At 33.3% G+C, this 22,212-nt stretch overlaps 6 protein-coding genes across 7 annotated transcripts; 3 read left to right on the forward strand and 3 right to left on the reverse strand.

Annotated features, from left to right (window-relative positions):
- The first annotated feature begins 411 nt into the window (after positions 1 to 411).
- LOC108578593 (geranylgeranyl transferase type-1 subunit beta) lies at positions 412 to 1,663 on the forward strand. The gene is made up of 3 exons (XM_017941958.1): positions 412 to 953; positions 1,063 to 1,423; positions 1,501 to 1,663. Exons 1-3 carry the CDS (start codon positions 420 to 422, stop codon positions 1,611 to 1,613), a joined length of 1,008 nt encoding a protein of 335 aa, XP_017797447.1. The 5' UTR covers positions 412 to 419; the 3' UTR covers positions 1,614 to 1,663.
- Positions 1,664 to 2,482: 819 nt separating this feature from the next.
- LOC108578562 (tumor necrosis factor alpha-induced protein 8-like protein) lies at positions 2,483 to 11,410 on the forward strand. 2 transcript variants are annotated; one of them, XM_017941926.1, is made up of 5 exons: positions 2,483 to 2,585; positions 8,889 to 8,967; positions 9,232 to 9,258; positions 9,969 to 10,240; positions 10,346 to 11,410. In XM_017941926.1, exons 2-5 carry the CDS (start codon positions 8,910 to 8,912, stop codon positions 10,697 to 10,699), a joined length of 711 nt encoding a protein of 236 aa, XP_017797415.1. In that variant the 5' UTR covers positions 2,483 to 2,585; positions 8,889 to 8,909; the 3' UTR covers positions 10,700 to 11,410. The 2 variants fall into 2 exon arrangements, with proteins under 2 accessions (XP_017797415.1, XP_017797414.1); XM_017941925.1 differs by lacking the exon at positions 2,483 to 2,585 and having other exon boundaries at positions 8,893 to 8,967; positions 9,157 to 9,258.
- A 3,318-nt stretch (positions 11,411 to 14,728) lies between these two features.
- Positions 14,729 to 16,478, reverse strand: LOC108578573 (DDB1- and CUL4-associated factor 12). The gene is given in 6 exon segments (XM_017941938.1): positions 14,729 to 14,907; positions 14,989 to 15,154; positions 15,240 to 15,527; positions 15,529 to 15,747; positions 15,827 to 16,282; positions 16,397 to 16,478. Coding segments are annotated over 6 exon segments (1,353 nt in total). The 5' UTR covers positions 16,465 to 16,478; the 3' UTR covers positions 14,729 to 14,751.
- A 1,081-nt stretch (positions 16,479 to 17,559) lies between these two features.
- Positions 17,560 to 19,531, forward strand: LOC108578577 (U3 small nucleolar RNA-associated protein 15 homolog). The gene is made up of 5 exons (XM_017941941.1): positions 17,560 to 17,652; positions 17,818 to 18,400; positions 18,477 to 18,697; positions 18,770 to 19,205; positions 19,296 to 19,531. The coding sequence occupies exons 1-5, from the start codon at positions 17,563 to 17,565 to the stop codon at positions 19,529 to 19,531; spliced, it is 1,566 nt and encodes a 521-aa protein (XP_017797430.1). The 5' UTR covers positions 17,560 to 17,562.
- Positions 19,532 to 19,811: 280 nt separating this feature from the next.
- Positions 19,812 to 21,151, reverse strand: LOC108578576 (programmed cell death protein 7). The gene is made up of 3 exons (XM_017941940.1): positions 20,311 to 21,151; positions 20,026 to 20,230; positions 19,812 to 19,947 (listed from the first exon to the last, which is right to left on the reverse strand). The coding sequence occupies exons 1-3, from the start codon at positions 21,149 to 21,151 to the stop codon at positions 19,824 to 19,826; spliced, it is 1,170 nt and encodes a 389-aa protein (XP_017797429.1). The 3' UTR covers positions 19,812 to 19,823.
- A 170-nt stretch (positions 21,152 to 21,321) lies between these two features.
- Positions 21,322 to 22,052, reverse strand: LOC108578580 (tubulin-specific chaperone A). Its single transcript, XM_017941945.1, has 2 exons — positions 21,779 to 22,052; positions 21,322 to 21,548 (listed from the first exon to the last, which is right to left on the reverse strand). Exons 1-2 carry the CDS (start codon positions 21,906 to 21,908, stop codon positions 21,322 to 21,324), a joined length of 357 nt encoding a protein of 118 aa, XP_017797434.1. The 5' UTR covers positions 21,909 to 22,052.
- Positions 22,053 to 22,212: the final 160 nt, after the last annotated feature.

Genomic DNA, 22,212 nt, shown 5'->3' on the forward strand with positions numbered 1-22,212 from the left:
TCAACGCGCTACCGTACTAGCCAGAGAAACTACCGCGAGAAAGTATTCACGAAGCGGACAGATTTATACGGTTAATCGAAACTTAACTTACTGCGTGTTTCTCGTTATCTCCGTTTTCCGGGGCAGTATGTAGTTTGTGAAATTTTCGCGGCTGGTGCGTGTTGCGGCGAACGTCCGGCGTGCGCAAGAAAGGGCTAGTTTGCCGGTGACGCGTGCGTTCAACGAATTATTTTCGACGCCCTCTAGTAGTAACTACTCTTATCGTTTCAGAATTGAAGCGCTCTCTAGTAGGTCCTACTATAATTCTAATGGGATCTTTTTCCACTTGCACAACAAATTCAAAAGTAACACTTCTGTTCAATACGTCAGCGTATACTTGAAGTATTATTTTTTTTTATTATACAACGACACGACACAGCATGCCACCAGAATTAGCGAAGAAAAAGCATGCGAAATATTTACAGAGGTTATTGCAAATAATGCCTAGTGATTCGGCAGAATATGATTGTTCTAGGCTTGCTATAGCGTTTTTTGCTATATCTGGACTAGATATATTGAATTGCTTAGATGATCTTAGTGAAGAAACAAAATCAGGGGCAATAGACTGGATCTATAGGCTTCAAATTACGGGAGCTGGGCCACGTTCTGGCTTTCAGTCTTCTACAACAATACCAAAGGATGCTCCAAAATATCAATGTGGTCATTTAGCAATGACATATATTGGATTAGTTACTCTTTGTATTCTGGGAGATGATTTAAGTAGAGTCGACAGAAAGTCCATTGTTGAAGGAATACAAGCTTGTCAAAACCCAGATGGATCGTTTACAGCTATTATAACAGGATGTGAAAGTGATATGAGGTTTCTTTATTGTGCTTGTTGTATATCTACAATTTTAAACGATTGGTCAGGCATTGACAAAACAAAAGCTATTAACTACATTTTACAGAGCATTGTAAGTTTCCATATTTTCTTATTTTTATTTTGCATATAAAGAATATTAACAAAAACTGGCTTTGTCTACTTAATTTTATCATAGCACAATATCTCAACAATGATTATAGTCATATGATGGAGCAATGGGCCAAGGACCTGGTCTTGAATCACATGGAGGATCTACATTTTGTGCTGTAGCTAGTCTATTTCTCATGAACGAGCTTCATAATGTGTTGACAGAGGATCAATTAAACCGTCTAAAAAGGTGGTGTCTTATGAGGCAAGATGGTGGCTTTCATGGACGGCCTGGAAAGCCTTCTGATACTTGTTATAGTTTTTGGGTGGGTGCAACATTAGAAATGCTTGATATTAGCAAATTATCAGACCCTGATGAGAATAGAGCATTCCTTCTTGAAACTCAAGATAGTATTTTAGGCGGATTTGCAAAGTTTGCTGATTATTTTCCAGATCCCCTCCATACATACTTAGGTATGTAGTAAATAGAATATGTGCAAACATTTTCCCTAACAAAAGTAAATATACAATATGTGTGCTTGATTTTTTAGGTTTATGTGGTTTAAGTCTGTTAGGAGAGACTGATTTATGCATAATGAATGCTGCTCTCAATATTTCTGATAGAGCATACAAACACTTATTAAAACTTCATGAAACATGGTAATGCAGTTAACATTCGTATAAAATACTTGTAACAACCGAATACCATATCAAACGCACAGAGTAAAAATATGAAGGAAAAGTAACATTTTTGCATTTTGTCATAAATTCTATTTACACAGTTCTCACAGATTCTCTGTGCTGAGAACCGTTATTCTAAAAACGTCAATTAACAAGAGTATTATGATTTTAAGATACTAAAAAGCTAACTGTTTTCTTTCAATTGAGATACTTGTTGAATATGTATTTAAAATACATACCAGAAATAAAAAAGAAAATAATAGCATAATTCGAATGCATCATAAAAATGTCATTATATACAAATTTTAAAAATTCTAATAAAAAGAAAAAAAATATCTAAGTGTGTTATAATTCTTACCCTTCATTGTAATAAAAATTCAAAAATCATCTTGTCGTTTTTTGTAAAAAATGGAAAAAAAGATGGACGTTCAGCAGATAGGATTCCTAAACTCAAAAAACAGTTTTACTACCGTCAATTTGAAAAGTTGAGTGGTCATATCTCGTTCGTTAACATTCACTACTACAACGACTCTGGCGGCGAACGAGCGCTCACTGCGAGAAAGAAAACTCCTTGACACTGCGAAATTGCCCGAGCGTAGCCGCCACATGCGCCCCACCTCGCGGAGCGATGATTCCATGGTAACCGGGGTGGGTTCGCAGCCACAACAGACGACGTTCGTTCGTTCGAGGAGACTGAGGTTCGCGAGTAGCGTGTCCTATCCTTACCGGTGCTGTTCCTTGTTTTTTCGCATACCTGTGTATTGTGTTCAATTACATTTAGTTCGGTAAAACGTTTCGAGGACTTCGTCACATTAGTGGAATTCCTTAACTACACCAAAACAAAGTGGAACACCGAGAAAACAATAGAACAGTATATCTATCCTCCGGTCGTTGGAAAAGAGAAACTTCATTGTCGAGTGTTGGGGTCGCGTCCGCGACCCAGACATCAGCAGAGGTTAGTGCGCGCCTAAAATTTAAATTAATTCAATACGAACAAAATGTTTCTCCGCCGTTGCGAATGGAATCGTTTAACGAGAATTCAAACGCGATTCGAGACGAAAGAGTTCACCGTCGAATAGATAGAGTTTGATTGAAGAGAGCTCGTTTGATATAAATTTTATTCTCGAAATGCTGTATCTCCTGAAAAAAACAGCAATTATCGTACGCCCGATACGATATCATATAAATAGTGCATTTTAATATCGTAATTATTTTTGGAAATTATTCACTTATTTTTAAATGACTTTTTGTACTATTAAGTGGTTAAAACTATGTTTCGGAAAAATATCACACGAAATGTTAACTTTTACTAACGTTGGCAAAATATTCGAAGAATTTACAGTAAAACAATACGTCTACAGTCAGAGATAAGCAAAAACACGTCAAGACCATAATCGGCATAAAACTCGCAGAAATGGAAAAAGCGGGCGGTTTTTTCGCAACGCTGTCATTCTTAACGTGACATCGAGTCTCACGAGGAGGAAAGTACGTAACCCCGTGGAAATTGCGTTTCGCAAAACTGACGAGTCCGCTTAATTGCATCACTTAGTCATGGCCGAACGGATGCGTGTAACTTAATTCGTTACATGTGCATCTGTTACCGTGAAAGCGACAGATACTAGCAGAGCGTTAGAATAATACTATCGTGACACAACCATGTGTGTATATTTAGAAAATAACGGGCAAAGCCTTTCCAAGGTATCGCGAATTAATCGATTATTGGTACAGCGTGAAATTTTCCATGGTGCATGATTTTCATCCACGCGGTCGCGCACATTCACGACGAACAAAAAAGGGGCAGAGAGAAACGTGTGGGGTAAACAGCTTTTTTTTGACTTAAATTGTGCTTTTTCGTCCGTCTACTGGAATCTGTGTCTATAAGTAGGTAACTTTAACGAGTAACCTTGCAATGAATGGGGCTGTTGTTGCGGCGTGTGCTCACCGCGGTGTTTCTAATTACTAGCACAGCCATAGTATGCTTTTTCACCAGTCATTTTCATCTCGGCGAATTCGTCTCACATGTGCGCTCGCCAACGACTGAGGCATTTAACGAGCTGATTCGTGTTACATCCAACCAATCAACTTGCTTGAATTATTATGCACTATGTGCGTGTATGGTTTATGCATTTTTATTTGTTTGAAATTATTTGAAAAATAGCTTTGCTCAGTACAGCGGAATAATTAAGCTGGCTCTAAATATCAAGAATAAGGGAGTTGTTTACGATGGCTCGTGCGACAGGTTGTTGGTGTAACTTGAAATTTCATTGCTATACCACGCCTAGAGTCGAATGTATTGTCGGCCTTGAACGAACTACCTGTTTAAAACAGAGGTAGCAACGAAAATATGTCCCCCCTAGAGCTGCGAAAGATACGATATAAACTTTGCTTTCCGAGCTTCGTTTTTTTGTACTCATATATGCTACTCAAATTAATTGCAAGATCTCAAATATCAATTTTCTTATTATTTAGTAAGATTGTATTCAAAACTTTAACGTATTCTATATTTATCTTACTTTATCTCTCCATTACCCAGATATGAAAAAAAAATGAACCTGAGTAAGTGTAAATACAAAAGTTTAGATAGATTTTATGTATTTAATGCATTTTATCAATCGAATGTTAAATTTCACTTGAAATTGTTTCAATAAATTTCAATTAACGCATAATTTAGAGAAGCCAATTTTTCAAAAATTAATTCTCCAAAGAAAATATATATTGTACAATAATCAAATTATCTGTGAATTTCTTCGAAATATTCGTCCTGACACACGTATATAGGCGTCGAATGTCGTAAATGTAGGAATACGCGAAAGATCGATATTACGAAGGCATAATCCCGTGCTTGATAGAATCGACGAAAGATTACAATTGCAGAGTGAGAGATTCGCTCGCGAGATACGATAAGAAGTTGAAATCGGATACGTTTCGTGCGAGAATCTCGCGTGTGCTAGAATCGCGGCGCGCGGGATCGATATCCAAAAACGACTGCTACGGTCGAGAACGTGGACCTCTCGAAAGTCGTATTTAACAGACGTACGCGTGACCTTTGTGGACAGAGCATAATCCGTCTCGTAACTTTGTCCGTGTAGCACGTGCGCGCTGCGTACGTACATTGCGTATGCGTGTTCGTGCATATACGTGAAACAGATGCACATCGGTCCGTAGGGCAGGTGGTGGGTATATTCTCAGACAAGATGCTCAGTTTAACAAGGAGGTTCGTGCCGGTTGCACAGCTGTCGGTGTGACAGCTGCATCTTTCGAAGTAAAAAGAAAAACGTTAAGGAAATCGAGGGGTGAGGAGTGGACAAGGGTTGGCTCTCTATTCGAAATTGTTTCGTGCGAATGCCGACAATTCGTTATTTCGAACTGTTCAAAAATAAATTGAAATGAAAAATGCACAGTTCACATAGAACTTTGTAATGGAAAAAGATTGTTTAGCTAATAAAACATCAATTGCAATGTCTTTTTTTTTTTTACAGAAAAAATATACTTTCCTTGAAATTGTGTAACTTTTGTTCTATGCATTTTTTTCACATAGTGAATATTTTGAATAATTTAAAAGTCAAGTTAAGCATATCGCCCGATATGAAAATCGTTATTTAAAAACGGTAAGAGGTTAGTTTCCCTCCGAAATTGTTCGAGGAGAATAGAAATCGAGATCTCGAACTGTTAAAAACATAAGTCAAAATCGAAGATTCCATATTTATTATTTTCATGTGGTGCTATCTGTCGAAGAAATCTCTAATTTAATAATTTTAACCGCGTGTGAAAACTGTCATGATGAAAGGATGAATAATCATTTCCGCTCCAAAATCGTTCGATGAAGGTTATGATGATTCCTTACACCGAACTGCTGAACGAACAAAGTAAAACAGAATTATCATTTTCACGTGCTCTCTCTCTCGTATAAAAAGAATTCCTTACTTTCACAAATTAAATTATGTAAAGAAAATAGATATTATTTCTACTTCGAAATAGGTTAATCAGAATTACGATACTTCGTTACTCCGAATTCCTGAAAATATAAGCTTGCTTTGATTAAGCAATACGTACATACCGTCCATTTATTTGTAAAAATTATTGTGGGAGTCGTTTGATAAAAAATGCAACAATGAATTAAAAATAAGAAATCACTGCATTCGATGGAATAAACAATAGAAGATGTATTTCTTTCACATCGCTATTTCGTCGAATTATAGAATTAGAACGAAAGAATTTCGTTGATTGGACTGCATGTGAAAACTGCCTTTCTAAATTCAAATTCGTTTGTTGAATACGACGCAATGCGAAAAAGATTGCATGTACGTAAATTTCGATTTTTTTTTTCAAGCAGGCAAGAAACAGGAGCGTTGCCTGCATGCACAACGCGTGCATGTTCTTAACATAGAAAAATTAGGTTCGCGTATACATCGAGAAACGTGGGTTGTTGGTTATGTCCTTCGACATATCGTGATAATACCAAGCGCATAACTAATTATAGAAATGACGAATTTCCAACCTGCTGGGAATTTTACCTGTTTTCATGACCATCTGCATTTTTCAATTATTTTTCTATATTTTTTAAAATTTTAAACGAAGATATTTATAAACCTAATCTTTTTTAAATTTTCTACTTAGAATTATTTGGAAATATTTTGTTAGGTTAATGTATTATTTATTGTGCAAGTAATCCTGGTTATAGGTCGTATCAATAAGCTAACAATTTATTAGTCACTGATGACTCACTGCATTCGACGGAAGTATATTCTGTATGTATTTGACGTCGAAGTGAAAGAGGAAAAAGAACAGACGAAATTGCGGGAAATTCCATGGGAGAGTGGTAATCTCGCTCAGATAAAGATCAAGAATAGAATCTTTTGACCTGCTTTTAAGGTACTACCGGAAGCCGTAAATTTCACTCGGCACCTTAGCTCTTGTCTCGTTTTATGCAATCGAATTTTCTGAGATCAGCTTGAATAGAGTCCCGATAGTAAACAATATGTTGACCGAGAGTAGGTTATAGCAACAATATATAACATCCATATACTTCTATGTCCGGAAAACTGTTACGAAGTAATGTAGTTCCTTAACCTGTGCGTCTGGCGTCGTTTAAATAAAAGAAAGTAGAACACTTTAGAAAATATAATCCAATTATAGAAATCTCGTGGACGAAATAAAGCGTGTATAATGTGTGTGTTATTGGTGAAAGAATTTGTGAAACGTGCAGGAATAAATAATAAACGTTCTAAAATTTAACGACGTTAAACAGCGAATAAAGCTCTTAATATGGCCACTCGAACGAGAGCCTAATTGGCGCGCGTAGTAACTCGATCGATTGTAGTTGGGAAACGGCCGAAAGCGAAGAGAGCGAAAGTCCTCCTGTGCGATCGATCACTTGTTTCCTCGTGAACAACTTTACCGAGTCCCTCGATACATCAATTAAAATCCCTTTCCGACGGGAATTTAATTTTCTTCTTACACGGCGGGGAAAGGACATGTTAGAAGTGCACTTGATGCTTACATAAGCAATAATGTATATGAATTAGTGGTATGTAGGTAACCGCTAATTACGACGGTATCGAATGATAAAGCCTGCACACTCAACTACTTTAGTCATACGTATACATACAGCTAACTCTCGATTTTCATAGTTAATTTATACAATGTAAATTAAAAACGTATAAATTTATATTATACTTTTATTATAAATCAAGGATACACGTAACTAATTAAAGAATTCATTTTTATAAATAATAAAATTATATTTGATTAACGTAGAAAATTATGCGCAGCAAAAAATGTTCCGTATATACGATCTACACGGTTTGTGGAATTAACAGTTCACTCTGTACTTATCTCCTTTGCTTGTTAAATAGCGTTTTCTCTTTCCCAGTATGTATGTAGTAATCGTCATTAAAAACCGTACAATTTAAGTATCATCGTGCAAATCAAGTGTTAGTTGCATCGCAAACAGTCGGTACAACAGTTAAACACAGATTAGTAAGCAAAATTTTAACGATTCTTTTAATATTATCATAAACATTACTTTTAACTTCGGTAAATAACGGATAAAAGATGTTTCGAATCTTTCAATTTCATTTTACTTTGAACTGCGAATCTGCATTATCGAATTAGTAACCTTTACCCATCGCATCGGTAGCGTTCGAGTGATCTCGAATTACACAAGCATCTCGAACGATTTAGGATATACGTTACACCGTTTCGATAACTCGCTCAAAAGCGCTACTTCACGTTGTCGAGTGCCACAAGATCGTTCGAATACTCGAAGATCCTTGAAGGTTCGCATTCGGGTCAAATGGCAGGAAATTTTGAGATGGCCGACGCTCGACCGATATTGGTGTTCGTCACGTTCTCGAAATACGCGCGCTTGGCCCGTGTGTGTATCGAGATGTAAGTAGGTATATAATGTCCCGTCGCGCGTATCCATTTGCCCCGATTACGTCGACAAACGAGAATGAGAGTCTCTGGCTCGCCTTGACGCTCCTTACAAATCGATCCAACTTCCATACGGTCCTATGCCTCTTCGATATGTATACATATATATACAATATATATATCATACATGTTGTATACACGGTTATGACCCGTGACAACAAACCACACGCACATTACGTTCCATTTCCAATGTATCGGGCTTGACCTCAGTTACTGACACAAATTACACGAATGAGGGAGCATGTGTGCCCCAACCTATTTAATCACTTGCCCGCCACGAACTTACACCGATCGTTTTTAGTCGTTTTACAATGGTAATTTTTAGCTTATTCTGGGGCAAAAAGAAAAGTGGAACTCAACGATGAAATTTTTATACGAATAATTGTCAAATTGGGATATTTCGTTTATACGAACGGTTTTCGTATGTGCAATTTTTATATTAAGTAAAACGATATCTCGGTTACCGATCGAGCGTTTTGCTTCTAATGAACATAGTGGGTGGTCGATGACACTCGCGGCATGGAATGTGTGTTAACGTTACTTTGAAAGCAACGCTAATTGAATAACAAACTGGAATACAATTCATGCAAAACTTCTGTTTATAATTAAAAAATCTCGTCTATTACCAATATCATCTAGTATTAATTCCTTAAAAAAAAGTTTCGGTAGAATTATATTTTTTATATAAAAAATAGATTAAAATGACTATTTATACAAAGAAATATTAAAAAAAAAGAAAAAAAAAATTGTGCACAGTATTTCTTCCTTTTGAATCGAGTACTAAAAATAAGATAAAAGGTATCAGAGGACAATATTTTTTCAGGTGGCGTGGGGTACGGCAGTGATGGAATTGCAGAGCTGGCTGCTCTATCATCTTGTAGCCGTAACCGACTGCAATCAAGGTACACAAATGTTAACTGTATAATGCTCTCATTCGTTCTCATCAAACAAGAACACGTATACGAACGAATTGCATTTGCACATAGCGCAACATAATTGTCTGTTGCCAACTTAATTTCTTAATCTAATTATTTTATACATATATTTATACGCCAATTACCGATTCATTTTTACACCCTTGGTTATTTTAGTTACTTTTGCCTGAGTTTCAACCGTGCTCACAGAACACTTCTTTATTTCATTCACAATCCCGTTATCGCCTAGAGGAAACAGCGGTCTACCAATGTTTGATGGTAAGTTCTGATCATGCACACGTTATACTATCGTTTTCACAATTTTCATTCCGATAAGTTGATAAGATAGCTGCATTTTAATCGTAAACATCGCAAACTTCAATCATTCAGATTTTACATTATACCAAGTATTAATAAATGTATTTACACAGAGTGCATCGAAAAGGATGACCAAAACTTTGGATATGAATTTTACATGTCAAGACAATAAAGAAAGGAAAGAAAGAAAAAAAGGTCTTACTAACATGTGTTCGGAAACGGTTCGCTTACAGTTGAGACACATGTTACGGTTCTCTATTTCGGGAGCATTTAAGACCTGTTTATTTTTTGCCACATCGTTCACAAGAAATAATATTTCACTTTTATATTTCATTGTAAGAAATTTTTATTCTAGTAGGCTAATTTTAATTCCATTCTGTATGCACACTTTGGCATAAAAATGATGATTAATATTTGTGAAAAACACTTAAGTGATTAAGGGTATTGTAACAATACTCTTGATAAGTCCATAATTGCATTGAACGTGAACACTTTTTTTTTCTCGTTGCAATTGATAAAGTAGAATTGTTATCTAAAGTTTAGATCAGCCATTCTAACATACTGTGTGCAGCATTTCCACAAGTCGGTCTTTTCGCCTAACAGAGGGTCCATTATTCAATCCATATCTCGTCTAGCAGATGGTACAGCTCGTGCAATTTTTTTTCTCCCAGTGATGCAGTCGGCGACTACACTGAACGGCGGATCTTATCCCGCCGGAGGCACCGGAAGCCGCGCTCGTGATTTAGGTCTTCGAGCGCAGAAAAAATTACTCGGCAGAGTCGTATCTACAGGGGCCGGAAGATCATTGCTGATAGATGATGCGACCACGTCACTTTTGGACAATCTTTACAAGCTGATGGAAAGAGCCACGAAAAGCAATCCTAACTTGGACAAAAAGCAGCCTGAAAAGGTTTTAAAGAATATTGTTAAATTGTCCATTAAGGTATTAGTCCACTCCTTCTCTCTTTCAATGGCTGTTGACATAGATATGCAAAGTAAGACTAAGTGGGGCTCTTTTTTTCATGTATATTTAATACTTCTATTACAGGTGGGTCTTCTACAGCGTAATCAACAATTAAACGTGGCCGACGATGTAAAACTCGCTGAAATAAGGACTGCACTTAGAGCTGTAGCGATGTCTGTGGTCTCGTTTTACGAATTGGAATTCAGTTTCGACAGAGCGTATTTGATAAAGTCGCTGGAACGATGTAGAACCGCGATACAGACGCTCATAAAGCCACACCTAACAGACAAGTCGCAGGATCGGTGTGATCAGGTGTTCGATTTCTTAACGCATTCCGACTTCTTGGACTCCGTGTTTAGGCAAGACTCGGAACACAGACCTGTCCTCGGGATGCTAGTTAGTGATATAAATAAGGCCTTGGATGCTGGTCATCTTTGATTCATTTTTAAGCGCATGCTTGCGTTTACTTGCGCTTAAAACGCGTACTTGCTGAGACGTTGTTACGATTTCAAGAGAAGAATGTAACGCGTTTCTTTCCTGATTATTATTGACAAAAAGAAAAAAAGAAAACCACGAAGTTCGCGTATACATGTGTGGTACCAGTTACTTACTCGATCGCCTGTGTAAACGATTGTAAGAGAAACGAATATGTTTTCGACAGAAGGAAACGCTTTCGAGACACGACGATGTTCCTTGTAGGAATAATCGAATGACTTCACATGAGTAGTGCTCACCAATTTTATGCAATAATTGTGAAATACTCTATTTATTTTCAGAATGTATATTGTTACGATCAGTGTATATTTATTTACGATACTCACGCGTTAGGAGATACCAACTGTCAATCTATACCAAAAAGAAATGAGCTTATTTAACGCCCGAAAACGGGCTCCTAGTAACGAGATGGTAGAAAAATGACTCCGTTAATCCCTGACAGAATAGCGCGTAAAAGAAGCAATTTATCACCGCTGAGATCAAAACTAATAGAGATACGTGCTCCGAGAAATCCTTTTGAAGGTATATAATAATCTCTCACTCGTCAAAGAGCTATAACTCTGACATATCGACGTGTGGCCATCTATAAAGACGGATTGCCCTTCGTTTTTATCCATATTTGCGCGCCTTGGTACATTTTCGACACACATAATAAACACAACATATCGAATATAGTCCTGGCAAAAGCCTTGATAATTAAATTGAAAATAAATAAATAAATAAATATAAAACATTTACATCACATGTACTACAAATATGTCGCAGTTTCGCGTGTTTTGTATGCATTATACACACTTTACACGTTATTTGTGATGATTCTAAATGAAAATGAAAATCTTGTATCGATATACTATGAATAAATTATTTGTAAGGATACGAATGTTCTCTTTTTTCTAGGCATTTAACTTCTTTCATTTAAAAAAAAAAAGAAAGAAATTGATAAAAATAGCTTCGATTAATAATTTGGTATATTTATTTACATGGATTACTTAACGTAATCACGCACACGCGCACACACACACACACACACATAATATTACAATGTTGTAAGTTTAGTCTCTATTCACTGTCCAACTAGCACTGTTTGTAAGAAATATTTTAACGTTTAAAGTATCAAATAAAAATACAGAAATAACGTAGCTTCGTGACATAATTGATTCTAGCAAAATCTTGTATATATTTGCTAAAAATCGGTACAATACTTTGATGAAGAAAAAAAGAGAAACAAGAATAAGCTAGTTGTAACTTATGAAAAATTTCTATACATACATTAATTGCAATGGGTAGTTTTCTAACAATAAAAAATGACATAAATTTTTAAAACAAAAGTCTAAAAGCTTAAGAAGCAATTTATACATTGTCCCTATATTCTTAACATAGGTGATAAATAATTTTTGAAATAACATTTTGCTACAGATCTAATAAAAACACAACCATAATGAATAATACAGGATGTAGCCGAAATCGTGGTATAATCGATTCCTTGTGCAAATAAAATATTTGTTTTACTTTTGCACGAGGAATAGCTCTCTTTTCGATTGTACCACAATTCTAGGTATATCCCGTATATTACAAACTTAACCATACTTTCTTTAGTACAAAGAAAACATATTATACATGTAACACATTTCACAGAAAAAAAGTTGATGAAACTGAGGAAAATTGTTAAGAAATACAAGGACAACTATTCTGAAGTTGTTCTAATATATTATAATTTTCACAAAAATTTCTTGCAATTTTCATATGGTGAAGCATAATACATGAAAGAATGTTTCCTGATACAGTGATGCAGTGATTATACCTGTACAAAACTTTTTTTATAACTTATACATATAGTTTAAGTATAAAAATTATTTATTTATACTTTTATACTATTGCATTATTTGAGTTAAAATACACGATACTTAGATTTGTTCTGCTTAAGTGACGTTAGCATGAAAATTAGGACGTTTTAATATGGACAATAGTTGCTCGGTATCGCTTGAAATAGTTTACATGAAAACAATGAACTTCTTGAGTTGAATTCAATAATTATCGTTAAAGTGTATATTGAAAATGCACGAAATTACTGCAGATATTAGAAACAAAATTAGGGGTATTTTGTAGCGTTGTTTTATAAATATTTTGTTTGTAGTATTTATGGTAAAAGTACATGTGATAATTGTGTTAAAATGTATTCAATGTATTCGTTCATTATGCATGATCACATAAACGTTCGTACAGTCTAATTACGAATTTGTAGATACAACACACATTTTTATTTATTATGTAATGTAATGACTTCATGAATATATGCCAACAATTTATAATCTGTCAATTTACAAGCACACAGAATATATTTTGTTTTCATACATTCATCATGATATACTAATAATTCAATTACTTATTGTTTACATGTCAACAATTTCTTGATCCATTAAAATGTTCTATCCTAAATATTGAATATGCACTTGCATCTTTACTGCATCAACAGATTTAATATGTAAGACAGTGACAAACACAATGGTGAACTTTATCACTTAAGTACACCAAAATTCGAGCATCGTTAATTAAGAAAAAAAAAAAACAAATATAAATATGTTCGATCTAATGTGCAAATAGTTTAGTACACAATTGACATCATTACAATAATACTTCATTCACAAAAGGTACGTTTGTCAAACAAAATTTTGTTTTAATTGCACACAAGAAACACATTTGTATAATCACAGGTCGTGTATCATTATGTCCAATTGTAAATGTGCACAGCTGATGTTCATTAACATTTCAATATCATAAAGTTATTAACACATGAGTAATGAGTTTAATGAAATTTGAGCAGTTATAATTTCAAATATCTGCACTGCATCTTTGTATATTCTAATTATACTGTAGTATTATAATTAAAATTGCCATGCACATTTATAAAATATTACTTCATAGTTCATGCATTGATAAAAAATTATACATGTTTGAAATTCTACTATGTAATACAGAAATACATTATAAAGGCTTTAATAGATATTGTTTTTCTAAAATAAGTTTTTTGTAACAAATATTCATTGTATATTGTTCTTCTAAGGCCAGTATTAAAATTTCAACTTGATAGATTGTATCTGATAAACTTAATGTTCATTGCAGCATCATTCGTTGATTACTTTTCTAAATTTTCATTTCTATCAGACTGATGTAGAGATGTACAACACAGATTATGAAGACCATTTAAAAAATCACACTATATGCAAACAATATAGTGATTGAAATCAGTATCTGTAATTTATGAAGTGCTTTTTTTCAAATGTCATTTGTATTACACCATAAGGGAAATCCTCATTCAATAGTTTGTTAAATTTCGTATATGATAGTTAATATTAGTGCAAATTTTTATATTAAATGATGAAGAAAATTAGCTCAACAACTTGATCATAAGTAGATAATAAATTCATGTTATAAATCACATCAATCATAAAATCAAAATTTACCACATAACTGATTTTTAATACATAACTAAAATTTTGGCTTCTTTCATACTGACATACAAACATGCTAATATAACTGCTTAGTAAAATAAATCTACGAAATAAAAACCACTTTCAGGGTTGAATACACGATTCAAACGATAAAAATCTGATATCTTTATTTTAATTTTTATCACTTATTTTTCAGGCAGTCGAGATATATACACCTCTAAGATGTTTTTCGGCTACATTTTTCTACTGTCTTATTTGTTCATGTAGTATAAAAATGTTTGAAAAGTGTATATCAATGAGTTTAAAATTTTAATGTCTAAATAAAATAAAATTTGTTTACTTCATTCTGTGTGTAATAAAATCGAAATGAAATGAGACTATGTAAACATGAAAATACAAGATCACTGTGATTAGAAAATGTTTCTTAACTCTAAAATAGGTGTATATACCTCCTCAGATAAAATCTTAATAATGCTTAGTTAAATGTACAACTTATAGTTACTTACGTAAAAATCGATGCGGGTCTTTATTCAATTAAAATTAACTTTATTGCCATAATCCTGCATAGTTACCATAAAGATTTACGGGAAGAGGTCCACCAGCTGTGAATAACCGAGTTCCTGATCCATCGTAGCAATGAGTATATATAGCAGGTGTATACTTCACATTTTGGAATCCATCGATGTATTCTTCATCTGGGAACTAAAATTACCATGAAAGCTAATATATGCATACCAAAAAAATTTAAATATATATATAAAAGAAGTAAATCTAAAAGCATACCACGTATCCTTTTGATGCTTTTAATACAACAGTTCTGTTAGAATTAATTGATGACTCGAGATACTTTTGAGCCCTAACATCATAAAAGAACATCATTCCTAATCCTGTTCCAATTGTTAAAACAGAACCTTGAAAACTAACTGACCGGATTCCACAGCCGCTATACCTGCACAAAAGATACCGGTACACAACATATTTTGCAAAGGTAGCAATTTTTAAAACATTTAAAGAAAGTAAAAGATATTACATACCGGGAAGGTATTCTTTTTATCGGTTGTACAGTTCTTGCATCTAAAAGTAAGGTATAAGATCGACATCCTACTGCATAAACACCATCATCTTGTACAGCAAGGCAAACATTTTCCTGACAAACTGGTAACTTTCTAGATATTTTTTGTCTGAATGTCTCTGCAGACCAAATGTGTATGAAATTATTCAGGGTAATAGCGGCAATTTCTTTATATGTTCTATTGAAGACGAGAGCTCGTACTTTTTGCGCAGATCTACACTCTTTAACACATACAGGTTGAATCAACCTAATCATCTGCTTTGTCAGGAGCTTCTGCAAGATCATTGTCTATACGCCATAAAGCCATTTTGGTATCTCTAGAACCAGAAACTAAAAATTCATCATCTAACCAACACATGTCAAAAATCCAATCTCTATGTCCACCTTCTCCTACACAAACTGGATCTAGTGTTGGTAGCCTATATATTGCTAATTCATTGCTATTTCTCGCCCCAGTAGATAAAAGAGTTCTGTAATGTATATAGAATTATAAGCAAGAGTAACAATAAAAAGTTACGAATTTTCATTAAAATTTTTACAATTATATACCTTGAAGGATTAATTTGAACAGAATGTATGCCACATTGCTGCTCAGGAACAGCACCACCTCCAGAATTTATTTGCCTTCCATGTAGAGATGGTATTTGATCTAATTTTTGTGTTGCTACATCATACACCATCAATTTGTTGCATTTTGTACCAAATACTACTTGCCTATCACTTAACCATTGAGAACAAAAGACTTTATTCATATTAGTTAAACTAATAGAATATTCTTTAAATAGATCATGAGTTAATATATGTCGAAACCCATATTCTTGATTAATTTTTCTCACTTCCCTTGTATTTGTCTCTCTTGCACGTACATAATCCACAAAATTAAAAGAAGTTCTTAAAAATTGTTTTCCTTCGCTTACAGTTTCTGCTTCATCATCACTTGATTCATAACAAATAAAATCATCTGGCTTGTCCGATTTTCTGTTTCTTTCCAACCTTAAGGCTAATCTAAAACAACAAGGAATTAAAACATTGTTTGTAATAAGAATTTCTTAAAATAGTAAATTGTAATATATACCAATTTTATAAATGATGTCTATTTCACTACATTTTATAGTTTACCTTCTAGCACGACGTTCCTCCAAACGAGTTCCACTTGCACAGGGAGGATGTCTACCATAAACAGTCATTCTCTGTGTTTCAGCCATTGTGTCCAAAATTTTATAATTTATTAATATATGTTAGAATAATTAATTGTTGTTGTATATAAAATTTTTGGGTAATTTGTTGCAACTACCCTTGTGTATATAATATCTGAGATTATTTTTAACAATATAGCCTCAAGAATATTATATTAAATATCTTTGACTATTATACCCAATTAAATTGTTCTATCTAGATGGAACATTGATACATGTTCCTGTCATTATAAGCAAAGCCAAACTTTCTTTGTTTGACTTCTAAGAAGGAACTGTTAATTCAAAAATGTTGTTTATGTTCATACATTAATATGATCATTGTCATGATCAATAAATCCTCCAAACAATGTTGGAAAACCAAAGTATCCAAAATAAGTATTCAACACTGTTAAAGGAAATTCCAATCTCATCTGGTGAAATATTTATAAACGTGGCTGGTATGCAGTGAAATAACAAGAAACTATCTTGGCAGCAATTCTTCTCTGACTGTAACAAAATTAAGCTTTAAAATTTTTTTACACTTTTTTTTAAAATAACAAAAGCTTGTCGATTCCGAAAATTTTCGGATACCCTTATAAATACGTATATTTTAGTGATTATTTATAAAATATAACAAACCTTAGTAGGACGGCAATCGCCGTATCTATCGTGCTGTCTAAGCGAAACTTTTCGGATGAAATCCTTTCTTTATCAGATGCACAGCTTCATAATTATATAATCCGTGTGCACTTATAGATAATAATATGAACATCAAGGCTTCGTATACAAATTATACAAAGAAATAGAAAGAAAAACCACAAAATTCATGATAAGTAAAGAGACCTTTGAAGCACTAAGCAACTAACCATCGCCATATTGAAACGAGCAGCAAAACCATAGAAAATTTAACAAAGCACACTGAAATCTTCCAAACATATCGATCCGAATTCTTCCAAAATGCTTTTCAAGAGTTTCTGTGTTTAACAATTGCAAAGGACAAACAGACCCTTGAACAATCACGAAAATCGAAGAGAGCCACTTCCATCAATTGTCAACAGGAGAAGTTTACCCCCTCTACTGAATTTTATTACAGCTGACATTTTGAAAGAAATGGCGTCCTTCAAGAAAATAAATACTAAAGTATTTGCAAGAACAGGACCTGAATTAACTCCCGACAGTATATACTGGAAAAAGTATAGTGTAAGTATGTTATAATGATAAAAGTAATTCAAATTTTTCTACACTGATACTACATCGGTTAATTTGGCATATCCACGTGTGTAGGACTTAACCTAACAAACAATGTTTAAGATTACTATTATTAATTAAAATTTATGATTAATTTTTATGTCATTTATTTAACAGGCTCCAGTTTTAGTTAAGGAATTTGGGGCAATCGATTATATCGATTTTTCACCAGTAGAACCTCATTATTTTGCTGTCACTTGTTCAGTAAGAGTACAGGTGTATAACCCAATTACAAAACTAGTTACAAAAAATCTTAGCAGATTTAAAGAAAGTGCTTATGGTGGCTCCTTTCGTAGTGATGGCAAACTACTCTGTGCTGGTGGTGAAGAATCAGTAATTAGACTGTTTGATGTCAACACAAAAAGTCTTCTTCGAATTTTTTCTGGACACAAAGCTTCTGTGCACAGAACTTTCTTCACTGCTGATAATCTTCATATTGCTTCATTTTCTGATGACAAGACTGTAGCTATTTGGGATATACCTAATGAAAAGCAAATAAAATCTTTCAGTGAACATTCAGACTACATCAGAGCTGGTGCAGTTAGTCCTATTTCCACAGACATATTGTTATCTGGAGGCTATGATAAACACATACATATGTACGATGCAAGAACAGACAAGAAAATTCTTAGTGTGAGTCATGAAGCTCCTGTTGAAAGCTTATTATTTTTACCTTCTGGTGGAATATTCTTGTCTGCAGGTATATTATTTTGAAGTAATATAATACTTTTATAAAAGAATATATATAATAAAATATGTTTCATAATTATAAACAGGTGGTACAGACATTAAAGTGTGGGATGCACTTGCTGGTGGCAGATTACTTGCCAAAATTACTCAACATCATAAAACTGTGACATGTTTAAAGATAGCTTCAAATGGTCGCAGAATTTTGTCTGGTTCATTGGATAGACATGTAAAAATTTATGATTCTGGGACATACAAAACTGTTCATTCTTTAGATTATCCAAATGCAGTTCTTAGCATAGGAATTAGTGTAAGAAAAAATTATTTAATTTTGCATTTTTAATAGTATTTCAAATACATTAAACATTGCTTATAATTGCAGTCAAATGATGAAACCATAGTAGCTGGTATGGTTGATGGTTTAATTTCTGTGAGAAGAAGAGAGGAAGATGTAAAAACTGAAAAGCCACAACGTAAAAAGGTATCATACAGACACTCAGGAAAAAACATCCACACACCTCAAGTAGATATTGTTGTACAAGAAGAAATGAAAGAAATTATGTCCAGACATGATACCTGTTTAAGAAAATTTCAATATTCTAAAGCCTTGGACAGTGTTATGATAACTTATGTGGTAAGCAAAGCACCGCATGTTACGGTTGCACTTATGCAAGAGCTTATCAGGAGACAGGGTTTAAAACAAGCTCTTAGTGGCAGAGATGGCAAGTCTCTTGGAAGTATTCTTAAATTTTTGAACAAATATATAGGAAGTGTTCGGTTTGGAAGAGTGTTGCTTCACGTCGCTGATGTATTAATGGGTATGTTGTCACTTTTTTTACGTGTAACTTGTAGAAAGTATTTATATTTGTAAGAATATGTTTTATTTATATAACACTATTTCTCAATAGATGTCTATGAAGATAAGTTAGATGAACTTGCGGCAGAACCACGAAAAATGTTTAGTCTTTTAGCAGCAAAGTTGGAAGAAGAAGAAAACTTAATACTAGCATTATCAGAATTGCAAGGAAAATTACATATGATACTATCTGCTGCAGAAAGTACACTTCCTGCACCAGTAAAAGATACACAAACATTGGAAGCTTCAAGTGCAGCTCAAAAAAATATAATTTTAAGTGTAGCATGAATATAATATAGTGCACTCTTTCACTCATGTATCATAGAAAAATCTGTACATACTTTTCATACATATTTTAATAAAATCAAAACATTATATGTCACATGTTTTCAGTTCCTAAAACGTTAAAATCATAACACATAACTACAGTCAGTAGTAGACCAGAGAAGTTTTCACTTTTCTTAAAATACACTTAAATGCGTATAATGCACAACGTTTATGTTTATACAGTATAAATTATTAATGAAATTGAAGTTATTTTTGTAAACTAGGATCTAAAATTGTGTGTTATTAATTTATTTCATGAAACTTCTTTTTTAAGACATTTTTGCCAGGCAGCAGAGGATGGTATTTCAGGCATTACCCATCCAATTGGAATTGCGGATGCATCGCTATCTGAACTTATATACTTATCCCAGGCAGTTCTAGAAACAAGTGGATTATGTTAAGATGAAATTAAAATGTTACAATTAAACACTGTTTAATGACAGTAACGTATTTACCTTATAGTAATAAAATTAGTTAAGTCTGTATTATACTGATCAGATGTTATTTTTCTTCCAAATAGTACTTTCTCCCATTCATCAAAAAGATTCTTCTTCTGTTTTTCAATTCTCTTTTCATTATCAGTCTTTAACATTAATTTTAAACCTTGTTCTTCTATAGAATATTCACGATCAAGCTTTGTCCACTGTTCTGTTAACTTTGCTGCACAAAAACGGTATATCTATTAATGTAATTCTTAAAACATTTATTATGAATGTTTAATATTTATAATATAATAGTACCAATAATATTATTAAATGTTTCATCAGCTGCTAAAGATAAATGTTCCCCTCTTGCTCTGGCAATATTTGCTTTAACATTCCGCAAATTTCGTAATTCCTGCAGCAATCCAAGATATTTTCTAGCATCATTTCGCTTTCCTCTAACATCAAATAAAATCATGTCAGCATCTTTACGTAAATTTTCTTCTTGCTTTTCTTTCTCTATTACAGCTTGTTCTTTCCTAATCCATGAATCAATTTGTGCATGCATTCTAGCTCTCCTTTCCATTATTATTAATTTCTCATTTCTCCATTTCTCTTTTTTCATTTTTTCTCTTAATCTTTTTTTCTTCCTTCTTTCTAAATCTTTTTGTAACTGATTTAAAAATGTTTGGTCTCTAATAGGCTCTAATAATTTAACAATTTCTTCTTTTGCTGCATTGCAGATACTCATCTTTTGTTGCCATTCTTCTTCTGTTAAATTTTGACAATCTTTGAGCTCTGCACAAATTGCTTTCAATTTTTCATTTAACTTATATGCTGATGTTATAGCATTTTTTGTTATAGCAATTTTAGATTTTCTGCGTATATTTCTCTGGTCATCTATGTTAGTAGATTGATCAACTTCTAGGAGAAAATTTTCAATATCTTCCTCATCAGCTTGTCGTTTTCTTGCATTACTATATGTAGCATTCTCATTAGCATTATTAGATGTTCCACTAACTGGATAAATATAATTTTGATATACATTCATATTATAATTTGCATTATAAATAGATTGATTCATTGGATGAGACATATTATAATATGGGTCCATATAGCTTTGTGTAGGACCATCTAAAAAACTTTGATCATTGAACATAATTGTTCAAAATTAATATTTAATTTGAAGAAATATAAAATATCTTAACACTATCACTTTCTTTATGCATTAAATGATTATTTTAACTTGTTTACAAATTGTATGTTAGATGAAAATATAGTTCTTTCAACTTTTGACAGTATCTTAATAAGGTTAGTAGGCTTTGCTTCTTAACACATCTGCATAATTTCTCCGTCCTTAGGAAGTTCTGCTTCTGCTTCTTTTAATACTCTTTCTGCTTCTATATAATCTCCAACCTCTTTCAAATCTTGCTCTGTTTCCAAAATTTTCTTAAGTTCCTCAAATGCTTTTACTAGACGTCTTTGGCAATCTGGCACCATCATAAGTGATTCTTGAAGTACCTCTTCTTGCTTCTTTATGTCATAACCATCTTTATCTGTAATAAAATTGAAATAATCTAAAAATGATTGTCTTTGGTAAAGACTGAAATAATTATAAATTTTTTGAATATGTCTATAAGCATTACAAGAAACGATATGTCACGTTTTTGATGAAACATATCGGTGCTTAAAAAAAGAATGCAAAATATCCGGAAGCAATTAAACGGATCAGAGTAACAGAAATGTATAAAAGGCATTACACTGCATTTTTCAAAAATATCCTCACCCTGTTGTTTTAATTTTTCTATCCTTTCACGTTGCTTTTCTGCTTCTTTCTCATACGTGACTTTTTCTTTCGCGAGACGTTTCACTACTCCAGTCTTAATTTTTAAAATTCTTATACGAGGATCAGACATTGTTTTAATTTATAAAAATTTTACCTCAAACGTAGAAAATGAAGTGTTCACTGATTAAACGCGTTTTCCCTTATAAGGTAAGGTGAATAGTTACAAATGAAATCAGGAGGAACTTTGTAACGTATAGGTTATACCAATTTATAGCCGGAGACTCGAACCCCATTATATTCCTATGACATGAACTTATCGAGGATGTCGATTATTTTAATCGATTATTTATTTTACGTCCATACTTCCTGAATATTAAAAACTTTGAATTTTATATTAAAGTTAATATGTAATTTCTATTAAACAAAATATTCAT

The sequence above is a fragment of the Habropoda laboriosa genome, unplaced genomic scaffold (genome assembly GCF_001263275.1).
Source record: "Habropoda laboriosa isolate 0110345459 unplaced genomic scaffold, ASM126327v1 scaffold41, whole genome shotgun sequence".
NCBI lineage: Eukaryota > Metazoa > Arthropoda > Insecta > Hymenoptera > Apidae > Habropoda > Habropoda laboriosa.

Excerpts from the sequence above, each read along its gene's own strand:
- LOC108578593 (XM_017941958.1), top strand. The coding sequence starts at position 420 with ATGCCACCAGAATTAGCGAAGAAAAAGCATGCGAAATATTTACAGAGG. Across the intron at positions 954-1,062 it reads ACTACATTTTACAGAGCATT|TCATATGATGGAGCAATGGG; the intron begins GTAAGTTTCCAT and ends CAATGATTATAG. Across the intron at positions 1,424-1,500 it reads TCCCCTCCATACATACTTAG|GTTTATGTGGTTTAAGTCTG; the intron begins GTATGTAGTAAA and ends TTGATTTTTTAG.
- LOC108578562 (XM_017941926.1), top strand. The coding sequence starts at position 8,910 with ATGGAATTGCAGAGCTGGCTGCTCTATCATCTTGTAGCCGTAACCGAC. Across the intron at positions 8,968-9,231 it reads CGTAACCGACTGCAATCAAG|GAAACAGCGGTCTACCAATG; the intron begins GTACACAAATGT and ends TATCGCCTAGAG. Across the intron at positions 9,259-9,968 it reads CGGTCTACCAATGTTTGATG|TGATGCAGTCGGCGACTACA; the intron begins GTAAGTTCTGAT and ends TTTTTCTCCCAG.
- LOC108578577 (XM_017941941.1), top strand. The coding sequence starts at position 17,563 with ATGGCGTCCTTCAAGAAAATAAATACTAAAGTATTTGCAAGAACAGGA. Across the intron at positions 17,653-17,817 it reads TATACTGGAAAAAGTATAGT|GCTCCAGTTTTAGTTAAGGA; the intron begins GTAAGTATGTTA and ends TTTATTTAACAG. Across the intron at positions 18,401-18,476 it reads TGGAATATTCTTGTCTGCAG|GTGGTACAGACATTAAAGTG; the intron begins GTATATTATTTT and ends AATTATAAACAG.
- LOC108578576 (XM_017941940.1), bottom strand. The coding sequence starts at position 21,151 with ATGTTCAATGATCAAAGTTTTTTAGATGGTCCTACACAAAGCTATATG. Across the intron at positions 20,231-20,310 it reads AACATTTAATAATATTATTG|CAAAGTTAACAGAACAGTGG; the intron begins GTACTATTATAT and ends GTTTTTGTGCAG. Across the intron at positions 19,948-20,025 it reads ACTAATTTTATTACTATAAG|AACTGCCTGGGATAAGTATA; the intron begins GTAAATACGTTA and ends ACTTGTTTCTAG.
- LOC108578580 (XM_017941945.1), bottom strand. The coding sequence starts at position 21,908 with ATGTCTGATCCTCGTATAAGAATTTTAAAAATTAAGACTGGAGTAGTG. Across the intron at positions 21,549-21,778 it reads AGAAAAATTAAAACAACAGG|ATAAAGATGGTTATGACATA; the intron begins GTGAGGATATTT and ends ATTTTATTACAG.